The sequence below is a fragment of the Neolamprologus multifasciatus genome, chromosome 5 (assembly GCF_963576455.1).
Source record: "Neolamprologus multifasciatus chromosome 5, fNeoMul1.2, whole genome shotgun sequence".
Classification (NCBI taxonomy): Eukaryota; Metazoa; Chordata; class Actinopteri; order Cichliformes; family Cichlidae; genus Neolamprologus; species Neolamprologus multifasciatus.
The window spans coordinates 15,570,480-15,583,842 of NC_140443.1; the positions used below are offsets into that span (position 1 = coordinate 15,570,480).

The 13,363-nt window shown below is 38.1% G+C and overlaps 2 protein-coding genes across 5 annotated transcripts; both read left to right on the plus strand.

Moving 5' to 3' along the window:
• The first annotated feature begins 2 nt into the window (after positions 1–2).
• Positions 3–7,221, plus strand: LOC146518267 (protein FAM3C). Its single transcript, XM_085161235.1, has 8 exons — positions 3–2,384; positions 2,467–2,565; positions 2,816–2,939; positions 3,036–3,094; positions 4,309–4,359; positions 4,459–4,543; positions 4,625–4,751; positions 4,890–7,221. Exons 1-8 carry the CDS (start codon positions 2,372–2,374, stop codon positions 4,980–4,982), a joined length of 651 nt encoding a protein of 216 aa, XP_085017361.1. The 5' UTR covers positions 3–2,371; the 3' UTR covers positions 4,983–7,221.
• Positions 6,436–12,604, plus strand: LOC146518268 (protein FAM107B). Of its 4 annotated transcripts, none has more exons than XM_085161237.1 (5): positions 6,436–6,605; positions 7,985–8,006; positions 8,285–8,471; positions 8,560–8,719; positions 10,866–12,604. In XM_085161237.1, exons 1-5 carry the CDS (start codon positions 6,582–6,584, stop codon positions 10,968–10,970), a joined length of 498 nt encoding a protein of 165 aa, XP_085017363.1. In that variant the 5' UTR covers positions 6,436–6,581; the 3' UTR covers positions 10,971–12,604. The 4 variants fall into 4 exon arrangements, with proteins under 4 accessions (XP_085017363.1, XP_085017362.1, XP_085017365.1 ...); XM_085161236.1 differs by having other exon boundaries at positions 6,445–6,605; positions 7,985–8,036; XM_085161238.1 differs by lacking the exon at positions 6,436–6,605 and adding an exon at positions 7,353–7,890 and having other exon boundaries at positions 7,985–8,036.
• Positions 12,605–13,363: the final 759 nt, after the last annotated feature.

Below are 13,363 nucleotides of genomic sequence, written 5' to 3' on the forward strand. Positions count from 1 at the left end.
AGACCCGATTCTTGTGTTTTCCAATCATCTTTTGCTGTTTAGTTACTGATGTTGATGTGGATCAGTATTTATAAAACCTACTGTATCTTTTTATTTATTTTGTGGACATCTGGGATCTAAATCTGCTGGTTATTAAACATATTAATCATGTGGACTGGTTAAGTGTGCTCTGTATGTACTTATTTTTCCCCCAGTTTGTTACCTTGATGATTTGTGTCCTTATATAAAGGGAATGTTTTATTTAATGTAGCTATGGAATAAAAAATCCAGGAGCTATGGAGTCAAATGTTGAAAAATATTGCCAGCGTTCATTTGATTGCTGTCTGCAGAATGTCGATAATCATACAAAAGGAAACCGATTCCCTCACTGTGTGCTTTGTGTTACCGCTGATCAGTAAACGGCAGTACACAAATACCACCTGCTGGTCACCTTTAGTAATACACCATCGTCACCTGAAGTTGGTGTGAACATAATGTGAAATCCTTGATATTAAATAGTTTTGTGCTTTGTTTGTAATTCTTCAGCCTTTCAAGGTTTTAAACAATCTTAAAAGTTCTGATAGGAATTCAGTTGGTGAGTTCAAACAAAGCAGAAACAAAACAGCATTCTTCAACATCCCAGGCTCCTTCTGTGATACCTTCTGTCTTATTCAAGGGTGTTAAGACAAGACGATTTTAATCCAAAGGCCATGCTTTGTAGAAGGGAGCCAAAATCCATTTATTGGAGTTTAGTTCATGATTCTGTGGTAAAATCATGTAAAGTTAAGTAATAAATATGTTAAACTTCATTTGGCTACAAATATGGAAAAATAATTGGTAATTTTTCAGCTCAACAAGTCTGTTTGGTTGTTTTGCTGAATCTGTAGAAGTGCTTCACACTGTTGTCATGAGAAGAAAACGAAACACAAATTTAGAAGAAAAGAGTACATCCCTTCATACTGTTTTGAGGAATCTATGCCGGGAAGTTCTGATGCTGATGCTGTCCTGGAGGAAAACAACACCTTTGCAACATTTTAGATAAATTGGTACAATAGCTTGATGGGGGGGGGGAAACAGCTCAAGCAGAAAAGAGCTCAACAAAATAAAACAAAATTGAGTAGCTAGAAAAAAAAACTAAATAAGGCAATAAAATAAAATGGCTCGATGAGTGTAAGAGCTCAATAAAATTAAACAAAAAATAAAAACAGATCACTACGTGTAATAGGAAATAAACGGCGAGATAAAAGTGTAGCAAACAGTGCAGTTTGAAATAAAGCCCATAAAATGAGACTATAGTATTATCTCCATGATAGATGTGCCGGTTGTTGTTATTGGACGAGGTTGTAAAGATCTGTATCCGTCCACGTGGCAGCAGAGCGAAATCAGTCTGTTAGAGAAAATGATCATTGTGTTCATCTGTGCGCTCGATTTGCCAGAATATGATACAAGGAGATGCTGTTTTTGTTTACGAGCTCTCCAGGCAGAAAAGGCTCGAGCTCAGCTACTGCTGAAGGATCAGCAGGGCAGACGCTTTGTGACAGACAGGCTTGACCTCCTCTTTGGGGATTACCACGTCTTTCACCATCTAAATGTAACTAATGGCTTATTCCTGTGCCAACAACGCATTTGTCTTAAATGCCTTAAAAAACACCAGCTCTATTGCCCTGTGGTTGTGTTTTTTATTCTAGATAAGTGACTTCTCGCTCTCCGCCGTGGTCAGATTTCCAGGTTTTGTGAGTTACTTTCCCATTTGATTCTGCTATGTTTCTTTTCAGCAACGCTGTCTTTGCCCTTTCCCATAGTTATTTTTTAGTTCTCAGTAAAATCTTTTGATTTTTTTTTTCTAGTTTCTAGCATGTTTTTTTCTGTGTATGAGCTGCTTTATGCAGATCCTTCCACACATCATATGGGTTTTTACCCAAATTTACATACAAATGGAAAACTCTGACAGCTGGTACAATGATTCTTTAAATCCCCTTTTCTCTTACTCATCCCATTTGAAATATGAGGCTTTTGGGCCCTCCTCTGTGTCTTTTCTCTCTCTAGGTTTCAGAGGCTTGTTTATACACCTGCAACACAAAATCGGCTGTTTGCAAGCCTTGTTGTTGACTACAAATAGTATCTGTTACTTGTGGACACCTTCCTTTGTTTGACATTGTGAAAAGGAGAAACTTAATCATCTAGTTTTCAGTAGCTATATACATGTAACACAGAAAGAAGGGTTTTTCCCACAAGTGAGGGGTTATAGGAATTATCAGGATGCGTTTTCACAGATGAGATGACACCAAAGCTCTGCTAGCATGTCTTTCTTTTCTCAGTTCTTCGGGTGAGTTTGAAAGGTCTCAACTCTTCCCCTCAGGACTGAAAAAAAGCTCTCTGATCTGTTGCAGATATGAAATATCGAGGTAAGCTTTTCCTTCATTTCGCAACAGCTGCTTTTAGTTGTGTGACTGCAGATTTGATCTACTATCTTTTTACTGTTGACAGCTGTTTTGCCCCTTGCTGCTGTAATTATTGTCCTCCTAATCACATGGGGAATATCCATCAATTCATCCGCAGCACAGGAGAGAGAAAGGAATACTCTTGGTGAGATGTTTTGCTTATTAAATCCGGAGCTACAGCTTTTTAGTGACAGTTTATGCCTGCTGTCTCCACCATACTGTCTCATTTCTTTCAACTTAGGGTTTTATAATGCAGATCAAGTCAAAGCGAATCTCAAACAATGTCTTTTTAGCAACATTGTACAAAATATTTATTTCTCACATGTCATTATCTGAGTTTAAATATGGTAAAATCACAGTATTCCCGCAGTAAAATCTTTTCTGTGCCTTTTTAGCTCCACCTACGTCTGTGCCAAAGTGCAGCCTCTCTAGAGTGTGTCCACCCAGCCATATTGCTTTACGTATCCGGAGCGGCGCCGCTGATATTGTCGGGCCAACGGTCTGTTTTGATGGCAAAATGTATGTATTCATTTGGTAACACCTGAATTAACAGAGTACTTTAAAAAAACAAACAAGATTCTGCAGTGAAACTGAACCCTGTCAGTGCTTCAACAGCATAATGAGTCATGCACTGAATAATGTGGGACCAGGGCTAAACATTGCAGTGATAAATGGTGAGTATAATACTCAGACTTCTCATAAACATGCATAAACATTGAAAAAATGAACTGGTAAAATAGTCTTTTAAAGATTAATATTCGTAATAACCAATAATAGTAGCTTAATAATAATATTAATAATAATACCATAATTCTCTAACTTGGAAATAGCTGGTCTGGAGTCTTTTTATGTGCTGTGCAAAAGTCTTGCACATTCTTTTATTTCTTTATATCTTCCAGCGAATCAAACATTCTTTAAACTTTTAAAAGAGCAATAGTTTTCCAGGATTTCTGAAGATTTTTCAAAGTTTATCATTTATCAACAGACTTTGTACCTGAGCATTTTCAGAGGAGTGTTTGTTTGTTAAGCACCGACCTACGACTCATTCAAGCATAAAAAAAAAGGCACCTAACATAACAGACAACTTAGCGAGGAAATAATTTTAAATGATAACTTTGGGGACTTTGTTATTAGCAGCCTGTTGCAAAAGATCAATCAACAATGAAAACCCCCCCCCCAAAAAAAACAACAGTATTTTTGCATCAGCGAAGCCATTAGCAAAACACTATTAGCAGAAAATGTGGCATATCTTGGCAAGGTGTGCAGCGTGTCCTTTAAGGGTTTTTGGACAAGTGGAGGAAAAAGGAAGAAAGAAATTTTATAAGAGATAAAAATCTGACACAGGACCTGATAGATGCATCTACGCCTTCATCAGAAAGATCTGAATGTGTGGCTGTGGAGATGAATCCAAATTTAAAATATGTGATTCAAATCATTGTCAGTAAGTACAGAGGAGGTCAGGAGAGAGGTACAATAGTGAACAGCCATTTTTAAAACACGGCGGAGGTTCTGTTGTGATTTGGAGCTGCGCTTTGGTCAATGGTGTTGGGGAGATCATGTCAATATTTGTGGAATTATTAACCCAGAAAAAAAGGATTGTGATCTACTGCGCAATACTGTCGGAAAAGTGTCCGACAATTACAATGATCCCAAACACACTGGCGATACATAAAAAGCCTACCTGGATAGAAAAACACTATCAGTCATGGACTGGCCATCTGTTTTTTTCCACAGAACTCAACACATCATTTCATCTATTTCCATTCTTCCTCGCAAAATAGGAAGAAATGCATCATGACTCTAGATTTTGTGCAGAACTGCATGCATAATATTCTTCTGTCTGTTATTATTAGAATTATTTTGATCATATGCAATTTTTTAATCATAGGTGAAACTGGAGTTGTAGAAAAACCTGTCTGTCTTAACATGAAAACAGGAGGTAAGCGCTTTTCTTTCTTTAAATCTTCTAATCAAGTTTTTGATTTAATCTTGTAAGGGAGCTTTGACTTTTTTTTTTAAATTTATACTCTGACAAAAGACCCAAAAGACATCCTTGCACACCTGAAGAAGATAAAACGTGGAATGATTGTTTTGGTGGCCTCCTTTGATGATGTCACACAAAAGTAAGTCCATATCTACGTTATTCAACATTTAAAACAAATTTAATGTCACAAAATGTGACCTGCTCTACTACTTTGTGGCAGAATGACAAATGAAATGAGGGAGATATTCAGTGAAATGGGAAGCACTTTGATCAGTTCTGTAAAGCGCAGAGACAGCTGGGTGTTTGCTGGAAGAGCAGGCACAAAAATCAAAAGCCTCTTTGAGAAGGTTAGTGAACCTGTTAAGTGCAGTTTCATTTGTTCTATTTGTGTCAGAAAAGACCATCTATTTTAAAATCTGCTGCCTGGAAGGGGAAAAAATGATAAAAAAAACCAACCGTTCTCTTCTCCTCTGTTCATCTGTCAGCAAGCTGTTAATGATGAAAAAAACAACATTTATGGAGGATGGCCAGAGATGGTGGAGGTGGGCGGCTGTTTCCCAAGAGTCTTCAGCGACTGACTGACTGACTGACTTACATAAACATTAATTAACATGAACTGTAAAAAGGGACTGCATTTTTTTTAATAGGCCTTTCAAGATTTACTGACACAAAAAAACATACCTGTCTATAATTTCAGTAAAAGCACATATTAATATTTTCCCTACATTACATGGTAGAGATCACCTGTGGATCATCGGTGAGGAAAGATGATTACGTGACTTTGAAGATGGCATGGTTGTTGGTCTGTCTATTTCAGAAACTGCTGATCTACTGGGATTTTCCCACACAACCATCTCTAGGGTTTCCAGAGAATGGTCCAAAAAAGAAAAATTATGAATGGCCAAACTGCTTTCAGGTGATAGGAGCTCAAATAACCATCCATTATAGTCAAGATATGCACAAAAATACACAGTGCATTGAATCCCGAAACAGATGGGCTGCAGCAGCAGAAGAAGACCACACCAGCTGCTGTCAACTAAGACTTGGAAACTGAAGCTGCAGTTTGCTTATGTAATACTATGCATGAGTATCAATTTCTGCTGAAACCTGGAAATGGGAGCGTGAGAATTTGACCTAAATAACATGAAAGCATGGGTCCATCCTGTCTTGTTTCAGTGGCTCAGAGTGCTGCTGCTGGTGTAATGGTATTTATTTTGTTGTCACACTTTGGGCTCCTTAAACACCACAGCCCACCTAAGAATTGTCGACCGTGTCCAATCCCTTTATGACCGCGGTGTCTCCATCTTCTGATGGCTGCTTCCAGCAGAATAACGCACCATGTCACAAAGCTCAGAACTCACTGTCATGGTTTTTTGACCTTGACAGTAAGTTCACTGTACTATAATGGCCTGCCAGTCCAATCCTTCAAGGATTAGTATTTCTTCCCCCGTTGATATTCATTGATATTTTTATCCTAATGAAAGCTCCAAGTATATCTTTTTTTTAGATTAGTGATTGTGGGCTGTATAGTAAATGTTCAAATAGTAGAAGTCAAGTTACTGAGTACTGTGCACATATCTCTTACTAATGGCCTTGAAACACTTTTGTTCCTTTACAACAAAGCTGCTTTACCACTAGACTAATTACTTTGGTCCAGTGGTTCAAAGCATACAGCGACGGCTCCTGTAAGGGGGTCACGAGTTTAAATGTGACAGATTAGAAAATGATTAATGGGACAGAGAAGAAGTAGTTCTGTTCTCTTGTAATTTTATAGACTTTTCCCCGAGCCTTGTGCGGTTAATTTAAAATCTTAAATCTTTTTAGCTAAATCCATCCAGCCATCCATTCATCCATTTAGCCGGCCTATGGCAGTGCTTTTAAATAAACTGTCCAATAAAATGCATGTATACAAATTTACTTAAATACAGCACTTAATGAGTAGGTATATAGTTAAATGCTTTGGCTTTTTTTGCTGAACACCTTTAGTCTGCTCAACAGGAGCTTTTCTCGGTAGAGGCTTCCCTCTGGTCCAAACACAGGGCACTTTCCTCCCTCTGTGGCATTCTTGGCTGCTGGAGCAGAGAGAGAGGGTAACCTCAAATTATTGCTGAAATCCCGTAAAGTGTGAGCCCAGACGGAATCTGTGCAAGCACCAAATCTGGACTCACTCTGAAGACATGGGAGTCACTCATGGGAAGAAGGTAAGTTTGTCGTTATCGTCCTAATTTTCATTTAAAGTACTTTGGGAGCATCAGGAGGTGTGCGTGCGTGCATGTGTGTGCGTGTTTGTGTGTGTAAGTGGTATTTTCAGAATCCAAATGTTGTAAGTGACACAACCATTTTAGTGTAAGTTACCTTACTATTTCCATAGTATTTATATTTACCAAAGTATAACTTTACTGCTATCCTTAAATTGGTTTTCCTTTTTGCTTTTAAAATAAAGTTCCGTCTGTAATACTTTGCTATTACCTGGTTATAACTTAGTTTTGCTTAGTTATTACCTCGTCGCTGTACTTTGGTATCATTGTGTTATTACTGAGCTTGACATGAAGTGCTCACAGCTTTTGTCCTACAGTACCATTTTTCCTGTGGCAGATTTTTCTCTTACTGACATCTCTCGTTTTTGTTACCCATTGCTCAAAGGCAGTGAATGCTTAAACAAATATTGGTTTTATATCCAACTGAAAAAATGCACTCTGAAAAATGCACTCTGAGAAGCTGCCCTTGGAGACTGTTTATCCTGTCATGTCCTATTAATTCTTCTCCCTACAATATCCACTGTGTGAGCTTTACAAAACAAGACCCCCCCCCCTCCCCTTCCCCCCGAAAAAAAAAAAACAGTGGCTAGCAGCAATTTGTCATTAAAATGTATTCATTCCTCATCTAGATTCCCTCTCATTCTGACAATTTACTGTCATCTTGTATTTTTTCCATTTATTTGGATATTGTTGCTGGAATTTGATCACATTGAGCATTCAAATTTGTTGTTTTGTTTTTTTTGCCTGTTTAAATGTAGCTCAAATGTCACTATGGCAAGCTGGAAAGCTCCGAAGTAGCAGACAGTTTTCAAACAAAAAAGGTTTTATGCTACCATGCATGCGTTTCCTGCATATTTATGAAATACTTCAGTAAGCAACCAAAACAGTCCCGGGCTGAAAGAACTGTTTATTCAGCTGTCCAGACTGATTCACAGAGGATAATGATTCTTGTCCCAGCTATTAATTCTGCTTAAATTCCAGCAAGCAAATAACTCAGTGGGAATTAACTGTGTTTTGTTTGATCCTGTCATTAATGAGGTGGCAGCCTTCCACCTCAACAGTAAGGGTTCTCGCTTCACTGGACATGTGTAAGGAGCTGACACTTCATTTGTCTGTCAGCATCATAATGCAGCTTTGTGTTTGTGCTATTTCCAATAAGATGCAGTGTTGACTCGGCTTGGAGATTTCTGTTTGTTTCCTTTTCCCTGTGCTGCTTTTATTTTTGCATGTACGTATCTATAAAACAGCAATATTTGTCTGGGGGATGTTGGTATCTCTAGAATGTATTATTTCCTTTCCCCCCCACCTTTTTCTGTTGACAGAGAGATCTTCAGCATTTTCCAGGTAGAGATGAGACACAGTTTCATATGTATGGTGAGGAAATATCAGAGTGATGTTGTATATCCTGTCTAGTTGAAATACTGTTGTAATATATAGATTATAAATCTGTTGTTTTAACAGTAAAACCTTTTTACCTCATTAAAGCTTGTTGTAAATGTGTCTGGCAAACCTTAGAGTGAGTTTGGTATGTAAAACTGAATCTTACAAATCTGAGCCATAATTCCACCCGGAAATCATCTTGATAGGAAAACATATTTGTGTAAACTGTTTGTTTCCTTTAGCCTCCATGATGCAGACTCATCAAACCGAACTCGAAGGCCGATTTTCAGGCCTTCAGGCTTTTCCATCCCAACTGCAGAGTGAGGAGGAGAGCCGTAATCTAATCAGACCCCTAAAAGCTACTAGTGCGATAACTGCCCTGGAGAGCCACCGGGAGCTGCATAAGGAACTGCGGATGACCCACAAGAGGTTGGGCAGAGAGATTAAAGGTCAGAAATGCTCATACTCCAGTGTCATTGCTTGCATAAACCATTAAGTGTGTCTGTGTGCCTGAAAGGAAGAGAGTGTCTCAAGAAGGAAAGACTGAACTCCAGCGAGTTCTGGAAAAAAGGAAATGGGAACAAAGATTGAAAGCGAGCAGGGATCAAGAGGAGGCAAAGAAGAAGACATCAGAGCTACACCAAGAGCTGCTGAAAAGACAACAGAGGCTTGAAAATGTGAGCACAGGACACACAACATTTTTTCTTTTATACATTTACTCATGAATATTCTTGTTACACATACACACACACACACACACACACACACACACACACACAAGCATGTCTGCTTTGCTATCCTCGTGGGGACATCCCATTGACATAATGCTCTCCCTAGCTGCCACTTACCCTAACGCTAACCATCAAAAATGAATGACTAAACCTAACCCTTAGCCTAAAGCTAACCATAACCTAATTGTAACCCTGACACTAAAACCACATTTTGAGTCTCAAAAATGGCTTCAACCTTGTGAGGACAGCCACTTGTGTCCTCACGTTACTGTTGGTCCCCACAACTATAGCAACACTCCAATTTTTGGTCCTCACAAAGATGTCTAAACAGGTACACACACACATACACAGGTTTTTCACACTCACCAGCTACTTTGTTAGGTACACCTGCTCATTACAGCTACTCAGTAGATTTAGGGATGTAGATATCAAGACAACCTGATGACATTCAAAACGTGCATCAGCACAGGGAAGAAGGATGATTCAAGTGACGTTGAAAGTGGTGTGGTGGGTGGTGCCAGACAGAGTGGTCTGAGTATTTCAGAAACTGGTAATCTGCTGAGATGTTCTTGCACAACTCTAAGGTTTGCCAAGAATGAAAAAGAGAGGTCAGGGGAGAATGGGTGGACTGCTTCGAGCTTAGAGTGGGCAACAGTTACTCAAACAACCAAGGTATGGATAACTGAGCATAACTGAATGCATCAAACCTTGGAGCAGATGGGCTTCAGCAGCAGAAAACCATGGTGGGTGCCACTCCTATCAAGCAAAGAACGGGAAACTGAGGCTACAATTTCCATGTACTCAACAGAAAATCTTGGTTTCTGCTACAAAATTTTGGTCATAGGGTCAGAAATGGCATAAACAACATGATAGTAGGGATCCATCCTGCCTTGTATCAATGATTCAGCCCGCTGATGGTGGTGTAATGGAGTGCAGATGATTTTCTCGGCACACTTTGAGCATCATTTAAGCAACACAGACTATCTGAGTGCTGTTACTGACCATAATCATTCTTTTATGACCACAGGGTGCTCATCTTCTCATGCCCTAATTCCAGCAGGATAACACACCATGTCATAAAACTCAAATCATCACAAACTGGTTTCTTGAACATTGACATCAACTTCACTGTACTCAAATGACCTCCACAGTCACCATATCTCAGTCCAGTATAGCACCTTTGGGATGTGGTGGAATGGAAAAAGTCATATCATGGATGTGACAAATCTGCAGCCACTGTGTGATGCTATCATGTCAATATGAAGTAAAATCTCTGAGGAATGTTTACAGCACCTTGTTGAGTCTGTGCCATGATGGACTAAGGTAGTTCAGAAGGCAAAAGAGGGTCCAACCCAGTGCTAGCAAGGTGTACCTAACAATAAGTTTTCTGTAATCATGGAAATTTAAAGAAACAGAACATTAAGTTGTTCTGCATACAGCCAGTTGAGGGCAGTCTAGTCCACTCTGGGGTCCAATAGCACAACGAATCTATTTCTCTGCTGGACAGTTTACCTTTGTTTAGCATTAGCTTCTAGCTACATGGCCTAACAGTGAATCAGTGATTACTAATGATTTCAAATATTGTCATATCTATGCAATGTTATGCAATAAAAATATCAATATGACCTTTTTTAAATATTTTGTCACAAATAAAAGATGCTGCAAAAGGTTTAAACAAAGGACTCAGTTGCAAAAGGAAAATAAGAAAAAAGAAATAGACACAGTGGGTGTATTACAGTCTTCGTGTTACAATAACGAGGCTCTTTTAAATGTGTAAATGTAATTCTTTCAGCCAGAAGAGATGGAGGTTATTTTTTCAGTACAGTTCATGAAATCTGTAAAATATATAGAAAAATATATGCCTGTCAAATAAATGTAATTGTGTAAAGTCAACATACTGAGTAAAGGCTTTGCCTCTGAATTCTACTAAATTCATGCATAAGAAGGAAACAATGTGAGCACATACACTGTGTACTTTATGTCTGCACTCAGTTAAATGTACTTAAGCTTAATTCCATGAATGTATTTAGGTAATTCACTACAGTTTAAATGATTTGTGTCATTTCTAAGTTGCTTTCTCTTTTCTCCACAGCTGGAAAAAGATCAGAAAGTTAAACAAGAAGAACCAGAGTTCATCCAAGTCAAAGAGAGACTGAGGAAGACTGCAGTGCCCTGTGCAAGGGCAAAAGAAGTGTGACCGTTTTATAACTACGTGTGTGTTTTGTATTCACAGTCGGTGCAATTGACTGTTGGGAATAACTGACCTGGTGAAGGATTCTTCTGCTATAAATAGAATAGATAGATAATACAGCTCAATGCTCATGATCGAGGCGACACCTTCTGGTCAAGTGGAGACACGTCATCACTGTGAATAGTGTCTTTTGTGTTTCTTTTGTTTTTCTTCTCAATACTTTGGTTAAATGTGACTTTGAGCAAAATGTTCAGTGGAAAAAGAAAACTATAAAAAATTGTATTGTATACAGACATTGTTGATTCTTTTTTCTCCAGTGGCACGATTAGGTGTTTATTTTGTCCATTTAATCCATAATAAAACATTTTTTTACATGCTTTCTATCTACATTCTTACTGTGTTCAGAATTTTTGACATTCATATTATTAGCTGGCAGAAGAACCTCATACCATACATACTGTATACTAGACAAGCAAACATGTACATTTGTGATTAATGTTACCACTGACAATTACTCTAGATCTGTAGATATGAAATATACTTTAAATACTTTTTAATCAAACGAATTTGATCATGGTTATTTTAAAAGTTGTAATTTTGTATTATTGAGATTGGTGAGTAAAGAAGCGCCGCATTTAAAAAAGTGAATGCATTGCCTTTTGCAGACTATTTGGAATCAGCGCACTTTACATTTCTACAGTTTCACCTGAAATCTTTCACAAACCTGGTCATCATATTATGACAGAACACACAATGCATAGACAAGGAAGTTTTATTTCAGTTTCAGCAATCATATCTCTGTGGGTACAAATCTTATTTTCTTACATCTTGTTCAATAACCCATGATGCATTGCATCCATACATTTGTAGCTCAAAACAGCTTTTAAAAAAAAGGATATACAATATATACTTATATTTATATTTATATATATAATATACAGGTGTTTCTTTATGAATTTAGATGTGTTTGTAATGGGTAATATAAGCTTTAAAAAAAACACAGCCAAGTGGAAACAAATCCCAGGAAAGGTTGAACAGAAGGTCATTACCAAACATATAATAGCCAGTTTCTCAAAGTCATCAACACTGGCTATCTTACAGTTAACATTAAGCCCTTCAAACACAGTTTGCATATTTTTCACAATTACAGTCATGTAAATCCAGAGTGATAGCCTTCTTTTACTGTACTATATGTATCAATAACAAAATGAGGGAAAATAATAATATGAGTGGGGGAAATAAACAGGTTTAAATTCAACTAAAGTGGACTGTTTGCGTACTAATGTAACACAACACAACAAGTGTCAGGATTTAAGTAATTCTAGCAAGCTGTTGGAGGGAAAATGCTTTGTCACACTCCTTTTCTGTTTTAAATCTCTCGAAGGCCGTCCTTCACCTGAGTCATACATTTAAAAAATGATGACATGCTTGATCTGTATCTTTAGTAAAGCATTTCCAATTTCCCTGTATGGCTTTAGTACTTTGGGCCTTTTTGCTCTGGAGGAACAAAGCTTGTACACTGGCAGACAGGTGATGCACACAGTGGCACTGATGTGTTTTTTTTTCTCATCACTGTCTAGATATCAGCTAGTAATGATTTGTTGGAGAGATTCAACATAAGTAATAAAAGCAAAAAACAACGATTAAAAAGAGATTCCAGATGGAAATAAAACATAGTACAGGAGAATTGTCACTCAGGTAGAGACTTGACCATCACAGTCAATGCAAATGATAAGTCCACTGTGCTGTGTTGTATTCTGTTAACAACATTACTTCTGGTGTTACTCACTTCACATTATATATCTCAAAATTACAGTATTACATCTTTTTTTTTTTTTTTCAGTACAACAGAGTAATAATAATCATGTGTGTTTATACTAATTGATCATCATTCATGTAAACATATTGAACCAGGTCATGCAAACAGTAGACCAAAACTTCTTCCACTAGAGGTGCACAGCACAAAGCAGGCGGAGCGCGCAGACTGAGATCCCTCCGACTCAACAGGAGCCAGACCTCGAGACTGACAGCCGGCGGACATTTAGACACTTTGTCAGAAACAGAACAGGGAGGATGAACATGATATGGTTTTGTTTGTTTTCTTCCCACTTGTTGTGGATTCTCTGTATGCTTTTTCTAACATGACGAGCGCCAATGGAGGAAGGTGAGATTACTGTGATTTCCAGACTTTTGGGGATCTCAGTTTGAGCCTCAGATAACAGAACAGCCATAAAACAAACAAACAAACAAAGAAAAAAAACCCAAAGAAGTCTCCTTTTGATATTCGTACATTTCAGTGTTTTCCCTAACAAAAAGCATGCAGACACTTCAGGTCAAAATGACCCTTCACAAACCCAGTCTGAGCCAGAATATAGAGTCCATAACCCCAGAATCACCTC